The sequence below is a fragment of the Somniosus microcephalus genome, chromosome 28 (genome assembly GCF_052327205.1).
Source record: "Somniosus microcephalus isolate GS21.2 chromosome 28, FLI_Smic_1.0, whole genome shotgun sequence".
NCBI lineage: Eukaryota > Metazoa > Chordata > Chondrichthyes > Squaliformes > Somniosidae > Somniosus > Somniosus microcephalus.
In genome coordinates, this window is record NC_141014.1 from 16,285,875 (window position 1) to 16,304,468 (window position 18,594).

Genomic DNA, 18,594 nt, shown 5'->3' on the forward strand with positions numbered 1-18,594 from the left:
GATGAATGTCATAACCTGCCTTTTCTCTTAAAGATGCTGATTGACCTGTGCATTAACAGCACTTTCTGATTTTTAATTTCTCCCTTCCTCTCAAAGGCAGAGTTTCACAGCAGTGGCAGCCCTCTGGCTCCTCAACTGAGTCACAATTCTTCTATGCGCGAGTCAAGACTGTGAATACTGACCAACTATTCAACTGTGGGGTTATCGCATGCAAATCCAGTTCTCACCTGACATTCACAGAAGCTCATTTTTCCAGTCAGGATCACTCAATAACTATCGGGTGGATTGTTTTTCCCTCTTAGTCCAGGGTCATGAAGGCCAAAAAATGCCAGGTCCCAACTGCCGCTGCAGCTGACACCACAGCTAACTCAGCATAATCCGGGAACTTTAAATTTCTGTATGGCTTAGCAAATCGGATGCCTTCACCCACTAGACCTTCAGCTTTGGCAGATTTAAAATTGTGTTAATTTATTGAACAAAAGAATCTTGAAGGGGGTGTACTTGTAACAAGTTGTGACGTGAATTATTAGTATGGCCAAACGTAGATACAATTTTAATAACATGCTCTCTGGCCCAGTGACAGAATATCATGGCTCTATAAAACACTCAACCAAAAGATCCATTACTGTTCCTTAGTTATGGGCAAGTTACAATACTGGAATAAAGAAGGGAAGAGTCCATATTAAAGACTTTGATGTAATAGTGGAGTGTAAAATGGGTAAATGTTCCATTACCCATGATTATTACTTCACATTTTATCAAATTTTCCAACAAGTGTAACAAAAAAGCTAGTTTCTCACTTGGAGGGAGTCCCGCCTGCAGTTGAGCCATGCTTGGGGGTTGGGTTGCTCCTGCAGGTAACAAACCACTTTGGTTTGACATCACGCCCTGTTTCTGAAGCCTAGTGCGACGCTTTTCCTCCAGTTCCTTCTGAATCTTGTAGATCTTCTCAGCCAGCAGATGGTAGTACTCTGCCTGAATTTTCAGAAAAGAGAAAATTGATTTTTTTTTTTTTTTTAAATGCAAGATGAGCAGAAAATCTGATGGAAACAAAAGAAAGCCTAGTGATACAGGGTGGGGGAAAAAGTAATGAACCTGGGCTGCAATCCTGCTAAAAGTTCCAACGGAGAACAAGTAAGCGTGCAAATTAGTTGTTTCCTTGCATGCTACCAATGGACACCCGAACCTAACTCCAAATGGCCCAGTTTCCCATTTTTATCTATAAGCTGTAATAACTTCTTCAAGCTACAGTACTGCCATTCTAACACTGTATGGAAAATATGGTCATAGAATTCCTACCAGTTTGTTTGACACTCAGTATACATCCTTTCATGTGGCTGAAACAAATGATAGGTTACCTTGGCTTTGCATATTTCTGGTAGAATACTGAAAATGGTGCTAGTGGGCTCTGTCTGTCTATTTATTTGGCAGTTGCTGTTTTCTTTAACCGTATCTACCATTCTGAGCAGTTTATTTTTTAGAATCAAATATACATTTATCATAACGCATCAGAGAGATTAATATTTGGTCTCAGTGAAAAGCAAGAGCTCAACGCCAGCTTTTCCACTTACCCCAGGTCAGAATTATAACTTACCCTGCTGTTGGCAGACTCGTACATGTCTCCTTCCACTTTCCGTGCGTAAGCCACCAGGTTTTCCATCCGCCTGTCTTTTAATGCTGCTGGGTCAGGTGTTGGGAATATGGCCTGAACTCTGCCAATGGTTACAAAATATTCAATTGCACAAGCTGAAATTTTAAAATAACCTTTAAACTAAACAATTAAAACTGCAGTATAAATCTTCAACTCAAACAGCAGGCCCCTTATTAAAAAAGCAGAGCTGCAAACTTAACCATCCTGACTCTTACAATTTATATCACTAAGCTATGCTACCCTCTTGTTGGTCAGATAAACTTATCCAAATAATTCAGTAATCCTTAAAACATGCGGCATTGCCCTTGTTACATTAATTGTATAGCACTGTGGTATATTCAGAACATATTAACATAAGAAACAGGAGCAGGAGTAGGCCATTCGGCCCCTCAAGCCTGCTCCGCCATTCATGGCTGATCTTGTACCTCAACTCCACCTTCCTGCCCGATCCCCATTTCACTTGATGCCCTTAATATCCAAAAATCTATTGATCTCCGTCTTGAATAGACTCAACGACTGAACATTCACAGCCCTCTGGGGTAGAGAATTCCAAAGATTCACAACCCTCTAAGTGAAGAATGTCTACACATCTCAGTCCGAAATGGCCGACCCCTTATTCTGCGACTGCGACCCCTAGTTCTAGACTCTCCAGCCAGGGGAAGCAACCTCTTAGCATCTACCCTGTAAGAATTTTATATTTCAATGAGATCACCTTTCATTCTTCTAAATTCTAGGGTATACAGGCCTAGAATTCTGTAGCACTGTGGTATACTCAATGATAAAGCTAAACACCAAGGGGACAATTTGAATATAATAAAATTAAAGAGAACATACTGTAGCTCCTCATGATAACACTCAAATATACAATGACTATATATAAATAATACGCTATTAAGAGAACTATAACATGTACTCAAACATTCTCTACCATACCATACATGTTTATGGCTCTACAATTAAATCAATAAAAACAACCTTGCTTATGTGGCCCACTGCATTCCAAGTTTTCTAATTACATTTTAATGACATGCATGTTACTTGCGAGAATGCTTAATAAAAAAAATCACCCACATTCAGCCTGAGGAGACATCAGATCTGACAGATCATTAACACGCAACAATAACTTGCATTTATATAGCGCCTTAACGTAGGAAAACATCCTAAAAGGTGCCGTCACAGAAGCATAAATCGGAGAAAAATGGACATCGAGAAAAAAGATATGGAAAGACGACCAAAAGAGGTGGATTTTAAGGAGTTCCGTCACGCACTTTTGTTATAAACACATTCAGTGATTGCTTTGGAGAGGGTGCAGAGAAGATTCACCAGGATGTTACCTGGGATGGAGCGCCTCAGCTATGAAGAGAGGCTGGACAGGCTGGAGTTGTTTTCCTTGGAGCAGAGAAGGCTGAGGGGGGACCTGATTGAGGTGTACAAAATAATGAGGGGCATAGATAGGGTAGATAAAGAGGAACTTTTCCCCTTAGTGGGGGGGTCAATAACAAGGGGGCATAGATTCAGGGTAAGGGGCAGGAGATTTAGAGGGGATTTGAGGAGGAACTTTTTCCACCCAGAGGGTGGTTGGAATGTGGAACTCAATGCCTGAAAGGGTGGTGGAGGCAGGAACCCTCACAACATTCAAGAAGCATTTGGATGAGCACTTGAAATGCCATTGCATACAAGGCTATGGACCAAATGCTGGAAAATGGGATTAGACTGGACAGGGATGGATGGGCGGCGCAGACACGATGGGCCGAAGGGCCTCTTTCTGTGCTGTAAAACTCTATGACTCTAAAAAATTCTAAGCTATAGATCTCATGGTTTCAGTATTTTCCAAAAATATCTGCGTTTTTTGATCATACGTACCAGTGACCAGCAGCAATCTGGTAAAAATAGGAACCGATAAAATGCTCTGTTTACAAAAACCTAAGTTGTCTCCAAAGAGAAATAATGGTTTGTCTACGGATTGCTCAGAACTTTTATTACAAAATGACAGTACTTGGGCAGTGAAGCACACAGCAGTAACTGTAAAAATTCAGAAGATTTGACAAGGGGTTATGCACAATGTCTTACAATCACAGAATGACACAGCACAGGGGGAGGCCATTTCGCCCATCGTGCCTGTGCTGGCTCTTTGGTAAAACTATCGAGTTAGACCCACTACTCTGCGCTTTTCCCACAGCCCTGTAAATCTTTTCCCTTCAAGCATTTAACCAATTCCTTTTTGAAAGCCATTATTGAATGTGCTTCCACCACCCTTTTCGGCAGTGCATTCCAGAGAACAACTTCCTGCATTAAATTTATTTCCCTCATGTCGCCTCTGGTTCTTTTGCCAATCACATTAAATCTGTGCCCTCTGGTTACTGAACCTTCTGCTGCTGGAAACAGTTTCTCCTCTAATAAGACCATTTATGATTCTGAACACCTCTATCAAATCTCCTGCCTTAACCTTCTCTGATCCAAGCGGAACAGCCCCAGCTTCTCCAGTCTCTCCACTTAACTGAAGTCCCTCATCCCGGATACCATTCCAGTAAATCTCTTCTGCACCCTCTCCAAGGCCTCGACATCCTTCCTAAAGTGTGGTGCTCCGAATCGAACACAAGACTCCAGCTGAGGCCAAACCAGTGTTTTATAAAGGTTTAGCAGAACTTCCTTGCTTTTCTACTCCACGCCTCTATTAATAAAGCCAAGGATCCGATATGCTTTTTTAACAGCCTTCTCAATTTGTCCTGCCACCACCAAAGATTTGTGTACATACACCCAGCTCGCTCTGTTCCTGCGCCCCCTTTAAAATTGTGCCATTTAGTTTATATTGATTCTTCTCATTCATCCTACCAAAATATATCACTTCACACTTTGCGTTAAAGTCACCGGTCTTGTGTCTGCTCATTTCACCAGTCTGCCCATGCCCTCCCGAAGTCTACTATTCTCATTGTTTACTACATTTCCGACTTGAGTTTATTACTTGCCCTATTCATAAGCAACTCAAGTGACGGTAATGTTACTGCGATGCTGGAGAAAAAGTTAGAGACTTAAAGGAGAGGGGAAATTATTTAAGTACGGAATCTGATATACACATTACAATGGAAACAAGGCAGCAAGTAAACAGAAAAGGTGCAGGTACAAATCTGCAGCAGCACAATCTGAGATGGTGAGCATAATGTGAAGAGAAATTTGCAGAAACTTTGGTTTATCCGGAGGTTATATGTCTGGAATACTCGATCTAACGGCAAAAATCAGGAGCCGTTTTCTGTAAGTTTTTTTTTAGTTCTCGTTGCTTTTTTTTCCCCCCAGTCAGGCACTGCAAGGTCTGTAGCTATAGCAACAGCTTCAGCTAGAGACGCTTGCAGCTGCAGCCGACTGTTTTGAAGCTGTTGCTAAGCAACAGGGTTTGTTGATTCACACGGAGCTTTTCAGTTCCGTATGTTTCAACATTAATGCTGGTATGTCCGGCACTCTTGATGGTACGGCACCAGCTCAGTCCCGTCAGTGTCGGATATCAGAAAGTTTCCTGTAATTGTTTTTTAAATTTTTTTATATAAAGTGTAGTGACTTTGCACATATGACTGATGTTAGTGTGATGACAAATCTGCCTCACCTGCTTACCCACAAATGTCAATACTGAATATAAGGATCGTCATACTAGCCATGCTGTGTGCCAAGTTTTGTACAACAAACAATTTTAATTTAGATTCAGTTATAGTAAAAGCGATTAAACAGGTATGAACGTAAAATTCAAAAATCAATAAGCAATCTGAGGAAATTCACGTCCAAGGTTATCATCTTGTGAAATAGCTTTTGAGATTCCCGAGATTTAAACACAGCACTTGCATGAATGTTTTTTTACTATAGCAATAACCATTAGAAATCATTTGTGATGGCTCCCTAAACAACTCGGTTGGTTAAAGCAGCATGCAGCAGACTCGTACAGATCAGAAGGTCTTCGGGTGAAATCTGCCTGTGATGTTAGGTGATCTTTGGTGTCAGTAGAGTTGCTACAATTAGCCCGAGTGTCCACGTGTCAGAGTGGAAAAATCATCCAGAATTATGATCCTGATCATTTTCATATGACCTCAGCTGGAGTTACACGTGTGTGGATGCTGGGTGAACACAGCGTTGGGGGTTGGTTGTGATGTTCCCCACAATCAAATAGCAGCTGATACTCTCAGTCCAGCTCACGCTTCAAGGATATGACTAGAGGCAAGATACAAGAAGCTGACCTGATAAGAACATAAGAAGTAGGAGCAGGAGTAGACCATTCGGCCCCTCGAGCCTGCTCCGCCATTCAATGAGATCATGGCTGATCTTCCACCTCATCTCCACTTTCCTGCACTATCCCCATATCCCTTGGCTCCCTTAATATCCAAAAATCTATTGATCTCGGTTTTGAATATCCTCAACGACTGAGCCTCCACTGCCCTCTGGGGTAGAGAATTCCAAAGATTCACCACCCTCCGAGTGAAGAAATTTCTCATCAGTCCTAAATGGCCGACCCCTTATTCTGAGACTGTGACCCCTGGTTCTAGACTCCCCAGCCAGGGGAAACATCCTCCCTGCAGCTACCCTGTCAAGCCCTGTAAGAATTTTTTATGTTTGAATGAGATCACCTCTCATTCTTCTAAACTCCAGAGAATATAGGCCTAGTCTACTCAATCTCTCCTCACAGGGCAATCCTCTCATCCCAGGAATCAGTCTGGTGAACCTTCGCTGCACTCCCTCTATGGCAAGTATATCCTTCCTTAGGTAAGGAGACCAAAACTGTACACAATACACCAGGTGTGGTCTCACCAAGGCCCTATATAATTGCAATAAGACATCTTTACGCTTATACTCAAATCCTCTTGTAATAAAGGCCAACATACCATTTGCTTTCTTAATTGCTCTCTGTACTGCATGTTAACTTTCAGTGATTCATGTACAAGGACACCCAGGTCCCCCTGAACACCAACATTTCCCAATCTCTCACCATTTAAAAAATACTCTGCTTTTCTATTTTTCCTGCCAAAGTGGATAACTTCACATTTCTCCACATTATATTCCATTTGCCATGTTCTTGCCCACTCACTTAGCCTGTCTATATCCCCTTGAAGCCTCTTTGCATCCTCCTCACATCTTACATTCCCACCTAGCTTTGTATCATCAGCAAACTTGGATATATTACATTTGGTCCCCTCATCCAAATCACTGATATAAATTGTGAATAGCTGAGGCCCAAGCACTGATCCTTGTGGTACACCACTAGTTACAGCCTGCCAACCCGAAAATGACCCGTTTATTCCTATTCTCGTTTTTCTGTCCGTTAACCAATCCTCAACCCAGGCTAATATATTACCCCCAATCCCATGAGCCCTACTTCTGTTCAATAACCTGTGTGGCACCTTATCGAATGCCTTCTGAAAATCCAAATACACATCCACTGGTTCCCCCTTCTCTATTCTGCTAGTTACAACCTCAAAAAACTCTAACAGATTTGTCAAACATGATTTCACTTTCATAAATCCGTGTTGACTCTGCCCAATCCTATTATTATTTTCTAAGTGCCCTGTTACCACGTCCTTAATAACAGATTCTAGCATTTTCCCTACTGTTGATGGCAGGCTAACTGGTCTGTAGTTCCCCGTTTTCCCTCTCCCTCCTTTCTTAAATAGTGGGGTTACATTTGCCACCTTCCAATCCTCGGGAACCGTTCTAGAATCTATGGAACTTTGGAAGATGACAACCAATGCATCCACTATCTCTATAGCCACCGCTTTCAAAACCCATCAGGTCCAGGGGATTTATTGGCTTTCAGTCCCATTAATTTCGCCAGTATTTTTTTTACTAATACTAATTTCTTTCAGTTCTTTATTCTCGCTAGACCCTTGGTTCTCCACTATTTCTGGGAGGTTTTTTGCATCTTCTTCCATGAAGACAGACACAAAGTATTTGTTTAATTTCTCTGCCATTTCCTTATTCCCCATTATAATTTCTCCTGTCTCAGCCTGTAAGGGACCCACATTTATTCTCGCTAATCTTTTCCTTTTTACATACCTATAGAAGCTTTTACAGTTTGTTTTTATGTCTCTCGCTAGTTTACTCGCATATTTCCCCTTTATCAATTTCTTGCTCCTCCTTTGCCGAATTATAAAATCCTCCCAATCCTCAGGCTTACTGCTCTTTTTGACGACGCTATAAGCACGGTTGGACCACTTTTCCTGTGGGGTTTTTGTGCCTTAAAGAAATGTATATTTGTTGTAAATTATGTATTAATTTTTTTTTTTAAATACTAGCCATTGCTCGCCCACAGTCAAACCTTTTAATGTAGTTTCCCAATCTACCTTAGCCAACTCGCCCCTCATACCCAAGTAGTTTTCTTTAAGAGCCTAGTTTTGGATATAACTAAATCTCTTTCAAACTTAATATAAAATTCTATCATATTATGGTCACTCTTCCCTAAAGGCCCCTTTACTACAAAGTTATTAATTAACTCTTTGCACAATACTAGATCTAAAATAGCCTGCTCCCTAGTTGATTCCTCAACATACTGATCTAGAAAACTATCCTGCATACATTCCATGAATTCGTCCTCCACACTATTACTGCAAATTTGGTTTGCCCAGTCTATGTAAATTAAAGTCCTCCGTGATTACTGTTTTACCCTTGTTACATGCGCCTTTAATTTCCTGATTTATTCTCTGACCTACATTACAACTACTGTTTGGGGGCCTATAAACAACTCCCACCAATGTTTTCTGCCCTTTGCCGTTTCTTAGCTCCACCCAAATTGATTCTACTTCTTGATTTTCGGAGCCAAGATCCTTTCTCTCTGTCTTTATCCTATCCATTATCAGGGCTACCTCCTCCTTTTCCATTTTGCCTATCTCTTAAAAGTTAGGTATCCTGGAATATTTAGTTCCCAACCTTGGTCACTTTGCAACCACGTCTCTAATAGTTATTAGATCAAACCTATTAATTTCTATCTCCGCTGTTAATGTTTTTTTTATTCATTGATGGGATGTGGGCGTCGCTGGCTAGGCCTGCATTTAGTGCCCATCCCTAATTGCCCTCGAGAAGATGGTGGTGAACCGCCTTCAACCGCTGCAGTCCATATGGTGTAGGTACACCCACAATGCTGTTAGGAAGGGAGTTCCAGGATTTTGGCCCAGCGACAGTGAAGGAACGGCAATACAGGTCCAAGTCAGGATGGTGTGTGGCTTGGAGGGGAACTTGTAGGTGGTGATGTTCCCATGCGTCTGCTGCCCTTGTCCTTCTAAGTGGTAGAGGTCGCGGGTTTGGAAGGTGCTGTTGAAGGAGCTTTGGCGAGTTGCTGCAGTGCATCTTGTAGATGGTACACACTGCAGCCACAGTGCGCCGGTGGTGGAGGGAGTGAATGTTGAAGGTGGTGGATGGAGTGCCAATCAAGCGGGCTGCTTTATCCTGAATGGTGTCGAGCTTCTTGAGTGTTGTTGGAGCTGCACTCATCCAGGCAAGTGGAGAGTATTCCATCACACTCCTGACTTGTGCCTTGTAGATGGTGGAAAGGCTTCGGGGAGTCAGGAGGTGAGACACTCGCCACAGAATTCCCAGCCTCTGGCCTGCTCTTGTAGCCACAGTATTTATATGGCTGGTCCAGTTCAGTTTCTGATCAATGGTAACCCCCCAGGATGTTGATAGTGGGGGATTCAGCGATGGTAATGCCATTGAATGTCAAGGGGAGATGGTTAGAGTCTCGCTTGTTGGAGAGGGTCATTGCCTGGCACTTGTGTGGTGCGAATGTTACTTGCCACTTGTCAGCCCAAGTCTGAATGTTGTCCAGGTCTTGCTGCATATGGACCTGGACTGCATCAGTATCTGACGAGTCCCGAATGGTGCTGAACAGTGTGCAATCATCAGCGAACATCCCCACCTCTGACCTAATGATGGAGGGAAGGTCATTGATGAAGCAGCTGAAGATGGTTGGGCCTAGGACACTGCCCTGAGGAACTCCTGCAGTGATGTCATGTGATTGAGATGAATGACCTCCAACAACCACAGCCAACTTCCTTTGTGCTAGGTATGATTCCAACCAATGGAGAGTTTTCCCATTGACTTCAGTTTTGCTAGGGCTCCTTGATGCCACACTCGATCAAATGCTGCCTTGATGTCAAGGGCAGTCACTCTCACCTCACGAGTTCAGCTCTTTTGTCCATGTTTGGACCAAGGCTGTAATGAGGTCAGTGTAGTGTCCGTGTGTTGATAAAGACACTGAAGACAAGAGTTGGTTCATAGGTGTTTACTAAGCAAAGTCTGGGGGGGGTTCTAATGGATATACACAATATACAGGCTTATATAGCCCGAGTGGCCATTACCGGCACCACAGCACACCTGGGGCTCTTAAAGGCACATACACCACAATTCCTCCCCTTTTAGTTAACCAGTACATCATATTTTAAGTAATTATTAATTACATGTTAAGAAAAATAATATACACATTACTGTAGTTAATTAATTATAAGTCAGTCTCTCAGGAGGCTTCCTGACTCGGTCCGGATAACGCCTCAGGGGTGTAGTAGTTTCTGGTGGTGTAGTAGGTTCTTTTGGCAAGGCTGATTCGGCTTGAATGCCAGTGTCGGGTTCATCGGGTTCCAGTATCACCGGATCGGAGGTAGATATGGGTATCTCTACTTCATCGTTAGACGTATAGAGTTGTGGTGTAGGTTGTCCCTTTTCGGATGACTTTATGATTTGGTCAGCATGGCGCCTTATTATGCTTTCTCCGACGTCCACGGTATACATCAGTGGCCCTAGTCGTGTGCAGATAGTTCCAGGCTGCCATTTCTCGGTACGGTAGTCCCGGGCCAAAACTTGTTGACCTATCTGGAAGGTTCTAGTTGGCCTTTCATTCATGCCTTGAAACTGCCGGTTCTCCACGTCCCTTCTGATGTTGGGCTTGACCAAATCCAGCCGGCATCTTAGGTTTCTATTGAAGAACATCATGGCGGGAGTTTGGTTGGTAACCATATGTGTTGCATTCCTGTATGCGAATAAGAAGTTATCCACCTTGTGCTGAAGTTTTATGTCTTCATTACCCATGGCCTTCTTGAAGGTCTGGACAAACCTTTCAGCCAATCCATTGGTGGCGGGATGGTATGGGGCGGACGTGTAGTGCTTAACCCCATTGTTTTTTTAAGAACTTTCTGAATTCTTCGGACACAAATTGCGGTCCATTATCAGAACATATCTGTTCCGGCAGCCCATTCCTGGCAAATATGGTCCTTAATACTGTGATGGTTTTTTCCGTGGTGGTGGAGGACATCTTTATTACCTCCGGCCACTTGGAGTATGCATCAACCGCGATTAAGAACATTGAGTCCATAAATGGACCAGCAAAGTCGATGTGCACCCTTTGCCAGGGAGATGAGGGCCACTCCCATGGATGTAGAGGGGCCTGTGGCGGAGCATTTTGGACCTTCTGGCATCCTAGGCAGCTCTTGGTCATTTCTTCGATGTCTCCATCGATACCTGGCCACCATACAAACGCCCTAGCTAGGTTCTTCATTTTCACTCCACCCAGATGCCCCTCATGAAGCTCCTTTAGCACTTTATCCTGGAGTTTGGGTGGAATCACCACTCTGGATCCACACATCAAGGTTCCTCGGCACACTGACAGCTGTTCTCTTCTTTGCGAGAATGCTGGCAACAGTGGTTCGCCATGTGCTGGCCATCCCTTCACCGTTAAATCGTAGACCCGAGAGAGAGTCGGGTCATTCCTCGTCTCCCTTTCGATGGCAGAATTTGTTACTGGTAGACATTCCACTATGGTAGAGTGGAACATCTCTACTGGGTCTACTGTAGGTGCCTCTTCTACCGTTGGCAACAGTAGGCGCGATAAACCGTCAGCATTCCCATGCTGTTTTGATCCTTTGTATTCTATATTGTATTGGTGTGCCCCTAGAAAAAGGGACCACCTCTGTAGCCTTTGCGCGGTCATAATGGGAACACCCTTTTTAGGGTTGAATATGGAGATGAGGGGTTGATGGTCAGTCAACAAGGTAAATTTTTGTCCGTGTAGGTAATGGTTGAATTTCTTCACTCCCCATACCAGGCTGGAGTGCTTCCCTGTCGATTTGGGCATAGTTACGCTCAGCTGAGTTTAATGAGCGTGACGCAAAAGCTATCGGCCGTTCTGAGCCATCAGGGAATTTATGGGATAATACTGCTCCTATGCCGTAAGGGGATGCATCGCACGCCAGTCTGATTGGCAGTGATGGGTTGTAATAAGCCAAAACTTCTTCGGATGTGATTAAGTCTTTGCATTTATGGAACGCATGTTTACAGTCTTCGTTCCATTTCCAAATCACTCCTGTTTGTAGAAGTTCATTAAGAGGGTGTAGAATAGTTGATAAGTTCAGTAAAAATTTATGATAGTAATTTATTAATCCCAGGAATGACCTTAATTGTGAAACATTTTCAGGTGCTGGGGCTTTTATGACCGCTTCAATTTTTTCAGGTGACTTATGCAACCCTTCCTTATTAATTATGTGGCCACAAGATGATATCTGATTTTGGAAAAATTCGCACTTGGGGCGATTTGCTCGCAGGCCCCGTTTTTTCAGCCTAGTGAGCACCTGCTCCAAATTGGCACGGTGCTCGTTGTCGTTTTCTCCTGTTACAAGGATGTCGTCTAGGTAGCATGGAGTCCCCGGAATCCCTTGCAGGACTTGCTCCATAGCTCTTTGCCAGATAGCTGGAGCTGATGCTACTCCAAAAACCAGTCGATTGTACTGGTACAGGTTTTTGTGTGTGTTTATCGTGAGATACTTTTTAGAGGCCTCCTCAACCTCCATCTGTAGATATGCTTGTGCCAAGTCAATTTTGGTGAAACGTTTCCCTCCGGATAGTGAGGCGAAAATATCTTCTATCCTCGGAAGAGGATACTGTACCGTGTGAAGGACCGGGTTTACAGTCACCTTGAAGTCTCCACAGATGCGAATTTTTCTCTGTTCTTCAGATTTATCATTATTCAATGCTTTTTTCATGACTGGAACGATGGGTGTTGCCCACTCGCTCCAATCTATTTTGGATAATACGCCTGCCTTTTCCAAATTCTCCAGCTCTGCCTCGACTGCTGGACGAACTGCGTATGGCACTGGTCTTGCCTTAAAAAATTTGGGAATTGCTGCATCTTCCACTTTTATTGAGGTGGTGATGCCTTTCAAGGTTCCTAGTTTCTCTTGAAACACTTCTTTGGCGTTAGCCAAGATTTCTTTTAATCATTCAGGTATGATGTCATCATTGTTTATTTTCTTACTGGTCACCGTCAGTGCCTGAATGGAGTGCCAGTCTAAACGTATCTTTCTGATCCATTCACGTCCCAACAACGGTGGACCACCATCTTGTAGAATGTATAAATACAACTTTTGTATTTCTTTGCCGTTGTATACAACAGGCACCCTTATTTTTCCTTTGGGGTATACTTTCTGCCCCGTATATGTTTTTAAGATAATGGATGTGTCTTTTAGAGGTATATGTGAAAATAGCCTCTCGTAATCCCGTCGATTTATTACGGTTAGAGCTGATCCTGTATCTAGCTCCATTTTAACAGGGGACCCTGCTATTGTGAGGGTAACCCAAATGGTTTGGTAATCGTCTTTGGCAAGTACATTATGTAATTTGAGACAGCTTAGTCTCTTGTTTTCGGAGTCGCTATCGCTCTTCTGGTCTTCGGAGCTACTGTCCGTCATCATTTGTACCTTCCTGTACTTTCCTTTATTGATTTTTTTTTTCTGTCTGTGGATTTATTTTGTCCAGATCTGCATACCCGTGCAATGTGTCCAATCTTTCCGCATTGCCTGCATGCTTTGTCCTTGAACCAGCAGTCCTTCTGGTTATGGGTGGATCTGCCGCAGCGATAACATCTCTCGAAACCCTGTGTCATTTCATGGGTGCCGAAGTTCTGTGTCTTTTGTTGTATCTCTGCAGCTCCTCTTGCTGCTGCTTCGTATGATACAGCCATACTGAAAGCTTTGTCCAATGTTAAATCTTTTTCAGAAAGCAGCCTTTTTTGTGTTCCTTCACTTAAGAGACCGCAAACGAATTTGTCGCGAAGATAATCTGCTAGTCCTGCCCCGAATTGGCAGTACTTTGATAGCTTTCTTAATTCGGCGAGGTAATCAGCGTTACTTTCATTCTTGTGTTGATTTCTCTTGAAGAATTTGAATCGTTCCGCTATCAGCAGCGGTGTTGGGTTTAAGTGCTCCTGCAGGGTATCAACAATTTCTTTAAAATTCTTGTCCTTTGGTTTGGCTGGAGTGATTAAATTTTGTAACAGCCCGTATGCCTTTGCGCCCATTAGGTTCAGCAGTACTGAAGCTTTTTTTTCATTTTCTATTCCATTTGCAGTGCAATATACCTCTACTCTTTCCACGTATGTGGTCCAATCCTCTATTTCGCTATCAAAAGCATCAATATTGCCAGACTTAGGCATTTCAGAAAAGATATGGCGCTTCCCGCGCTTTCCCGCCGCTGCTGCCGATGACAACGCTGTTTCCCGCGGTTTCCGTTCTTTGTTTTTTTATTTGTTTACAGTTGGAGACTCGTTCCCGCCGGACTTTCTCTGCAGGTCTGAACGCCGACCTGCTTGCCGCGCCGGCCGTCTCCCGAGTGCTCCCTCCCAGTCCGTTATTGCTTGCCTCCGATTTCGCTGCCTGTCTCAGCTGTAGAGCCAGCCGCTGGAGCCCCAGCCTGGCGCCCAGGAAGGATTAGCGCAGTACCTGCCACCAGCTTGGCCAGCTGGTGAAACCACAGCTTCTCTCACTTTCCTGAGTCTTCTGGACGCCCGAGGAATCGATGTCCTGGAGGTGCTGCCAAGTCCGTTTCCACTTCGTCGCCACTGTAGTGTCCGTGTGTTGATAAAGACACTGAAGACAGAAGTTGGTTCATAGGTGTTTACTAAGCAAAGTCTGGGGGGGGGGGTTGTAACGGATATACACAATATACAGGCTTATATAGCCCGAGTGGCCATTACCGGCACCACAGCACACCTGGGGCTCTTAAAGGCACATACACCACAGTCAGGAGCTGAGTGGCCCTGGCGGAACCCAAACTGGGCGTCAGTTAGCAGGTTATTGCTGAGTAAGTGCCGTTTGATAGCACTGTCGACGACACCTTCCATCACTTTGCTGATGATTGAGAGTAGACTGATGGGACGGTAATTGGCCGGGTCGGATTTGTCCTGCTTTTTGTAGACAGGACATAAACTTGGGCAATTTTCCACATTGCCGGGTAGATGCCAGTGTTGTAGCTGTACTGGAACAGCTTGGCTAGGGGCGCAGCTAGTTCTGGAGCACAAGTCTTCAGTACTATTGTCGGAATGTTGTCAGGGCCCATAGTCTTTGCCGTATCCATTGTCTTCAGCCATTTCTTGACATCACGTGGAGTGAATTGAATGGGCTGAAGACTGGCATCTGTGATGCTGGGGACCTCAGGAGGAGGCCGAGATGGATCATCCACTCGGCACTTCTGGCTGAAGATAGTTGCAAATGCTTCAGCCTTGTCTTTTGCACTCACGTGCTGGGCTCCACCATCATTAAGGATGGGGATATTTTTGGAGCCTCCTCCTCCTGTTAACTGTTTAATTGTCCACCACCACTCACGACTGGATGTGGCAGGACTGTAGCGTTTTGATTTGATCCGATGGTTGTGAGATCGCTTAGCTCTGTCTATCGCATGTTGCTTCCGTTGTTTGGCATGCAAGTAGTCCTGTGTTGTAGCCTCACCAGGTTGACACCTCATTTTTCGGTATGCCTGGTGCTGTTCCCGGCATGCTCTCCTGCACTCTACGTTAAACCAGGGTTGATCTCCCGGCTTGATGGTAAAGGTAGAGTGAGGGATATGCCGGGCCATGAGGTTACAGATCGTGGTTGAATACAATTCTGCTGCTGATGGCCCACAGCGCCTCATGGATGCCCAGTTTTGAGTTGCCAGATTTGTTTGAAATCTGTCCCATTTAGCACGGTGGTAGTGCCACACAACACGGTGGAGGGTATCCTCAACATGAAGACGGGACTTCGTCTCCACAAGGACTGTGCGATGGTCACTTCCACCAATGCGGTCATGGACAGATGCATCTGCAACAGGTAGATTGGTGAGGACGAGATCAAGTAGGTTTTTCCCTCTGGTTGGTTCCCTCACCAGCTGTCGCAGACCCAGTCTGGCAGCTATGTCCTTTAGGACTCGGCCAGCTCGGTCAGTTGTGGTGCTACCGAGCCACTCTTGGTGATGGACATTGAAGTCCCCCACCCAGAGGACATTTTGTGCCCTTGCTACTCTCAGTGCTTCTTCCAATTGGTGTTCAACATGAAGGAGTACTGATTCATCAGCTGAGGGAGGGCGTTAGGTGGTAATTAGCAGGAGGTTTCCTTGCCCATGTTTGACTTGATGCCATGAGGCCTCATGGGGTCCTGAGTCAATGTTGAGGACTCCCAGGGCTACTCCCTCCCGACTCTATACCCCGGTGCCACCACCTCTGGTGGGTCTGTCCTGCCGGTGGGACAGGACATACCCAGGGATGGTGATGGTGGTGTCTGGGACATTGGTTGTAAGGTATGATTCGGTAATTATGACTGTCAGGCTGTTGCTTGACTAGTCTGTGGGACAGCTCTCCCAATTTTGGCACAAGCCCCCAGATGTTGGGAAGGAGGACTTTGCAGGGTTGACAGGGCTGGGTTTGCCGTTGTCATTTCCGGTGCCGAGGTCGATGCCGGGTGGTCCGTCTGGTTTTATTCTTATTGTTTTTCGTAGCGGGAACTGTACTCAAGGAAAGACCCAAAACATCACCAGGAGAGCAGAAAATAGGTGGAAAAGGAAGAAAAATAAACTGCTGCTTGAAAACAAAATAAAGTTGTATACATTAGGCCACAAAAATCCCAATCATCCCACGACTATCATGAATAAATGATCACCCCAGTGGCTGTATCTAGGTCCTCTATCGCGTACACATATTCAGCTGACCACTTACAGTTTGTGAACAAGGTGATTGCGTAGGTCCTGAGTGACGTCTTCATGCCATGATTTCCGAATGCCAGTACTCGAGGGGGCCGTTGCTGTTGGTACTGCATTTAGGTTACTAACACTGGTGCCATCACCTAGCATTGGGCTGAAAGCATCAAAAGTTGGTGTGAGTAATACATACAAAAAGTTGGAAATGTAATAGGCAAGACTGCAAAGGACAATCTCTTGGTCTTAATTGTTCTCTTACAGATTCTGTACTAAGTGAGGAGGCACACATACGACCACACACTTTTACAAGACTTCATTTCAGTCAGGCTATACATGATGCCCGACACTTAGCATGGTCACAGGAAAAAAGGGCGATGCACCTCTTGGTTGTCGAGCAACACTGGCATTGAAACTTAGGCTTGTATGTTTACACTACACATAGAACTGCAGAGGAAAGACATGAAACTAGAAACAAGGAGCAAGAATGAATCCTAGACTTACTTAGGTGGGGTCATGGATGACAGCAGCATAGCATCATGCAGCAAGCTGGACTGCTGGTTGGGGGCCTGCACACCCACATTACTTCCATTCACGCCCATTTGGCTGGTACCTGCAAAACCAGACGAGGTCATTAGCGGAATTCTAAAACAGTCTCAGTTGATGAAAATCTGATTAGTTCACATGCAGCTACTAATTCCCACTGTTGTCTTATATTCTACTAATGTAGCAATTACAAAGCAGTACTGTGCAAAGATATGGTGAAAGGTGCCATTATGCAAAATTATTAAAAAGGGACAGACGCAGTACTTCTTTTGCAACTTTACCCCGAAAGTGTTTGAATGCATATTAGTCAGTCAGTTGATTGCCATAGCCAAACTGGTAAAAGGCAAGACCTTATGCCCTTTGCCAGCTTTTGCAACTGTCTGCCTATTGTCAGTCTTCCATTCAGAACTCCCCATACAAAGTTCCATATAGATCTTTGGTGTCCATGTGGCGGTTTCTCAGCTGGAACCCATTGCATCATCCAATACTACAGTCAACAGGACTATATACACAAGTTAAATTTTTTATACTAAATATATTAACTGCAAATACCAACTAGAGTGGCACTTTAACCAATCCAATTTCAGCAGTCTCAATAATTCAAACTGCTTCAACACATCTCATAAATTTGCCCTGGATTGTGTCTCAACACAAGAAAATATGATTCTGAACAGTCATTATCATGGTCAGTTCTGTCCATCAGGATAGAAAGTAATCCACATACACGTAAGTGAGCAATGCTCAGCTCTTGTGGGCTTTTAATAAGCTAAGTATTGAAAGAGAGTTAAGTGCTTTGCTTGTTTTATGTAAAGTACCTGTATTTATACAGACAATCATTTAAATAAGCATCTACAAAATGGGATGAGGATTTCTAGAACACGGCACAAACATGTTTTGAAGATGGATAATCACCGAGAATCTGAGCTGCACCCATTTTGCATGCAGTTTGTCTGTACCTACCCATAGCATTCATAGACCGCAGAGATTGGTGCCCCGGTGAAGATTGAGACGATTGCTGGTTCTGCATCTGAGGTTGAGGCTGCATCTGGTTACCCTGATACGTGAGGCCAAGCGCTGCATAGGCTCTCTCTATAGAGCTCGGGTCGATCTGACTGGTAGTGTTTAAACTTGGCGTGTTCTGCTGTCCAACCCCTACTGACCCTAATGAGTTTCCTAATCCTACAGCTGCTCCAGCTAGTAATGCTGTGGAAAGATGAAAAGAAGATGCACATAAATCCAATTCCGAGTTCAGACACAACATCTTTCCCTAGAGCTGACTAAGTTCCTACCACCAACTGAATTTACTGAGGGGGGGGGGGGGGGGGGGGGGGGGGGAGAGAAATATGATAACATTAACCCTAATACAAGGGTTGGGATCTCCGAGAACAGTGTTGATGTTTAGCTGCTACCCTGGCTTGCCCCTTTAAAGCTAGAGCTCAAATACT

General features: G+C 44.3%; 1 protein-coding gene across 3 annotated transcripts in view; it reads right to left on the reverse strand.

The window, feature by feature from the left end:
- The window catches only part of LOC147099001 (histone acetyltransferase p300-like), a 131,571-nt gene that overhangs the window by 56,507 nt on the left and 56,470 nt on the right, over window positions 1-18,594 (reverse strand). For all 3 annotated transcript variants that reach the window (XM_085969519.1, XM_085969518.1, XM_085969520.1), the window contains exons 6-10: window positions 18,110-18,352; window positions 17,108-17,216; window positions 16,626-16,763; window positions 1,595-1,712; window positions 801-975 (exon numbers count right to left, since the gene is read on the reverse strand). In XM_085969519.1, the coding sequence (XP_085825645.1) occupies window positions 801-975; window positions 1,595-1,712; window positions 16,626-16,763; window positions 17,108-17,216; window positions 18,110-18,352 (783 nt within the window). The remainder of the gene's footprint in view (window positions 1-800; window positions 976-1,594; window positions 1,713-16,625; window positions 16,764-17,107; window positions 17,217-18,109; window positions 18,353-18,594) is intronic.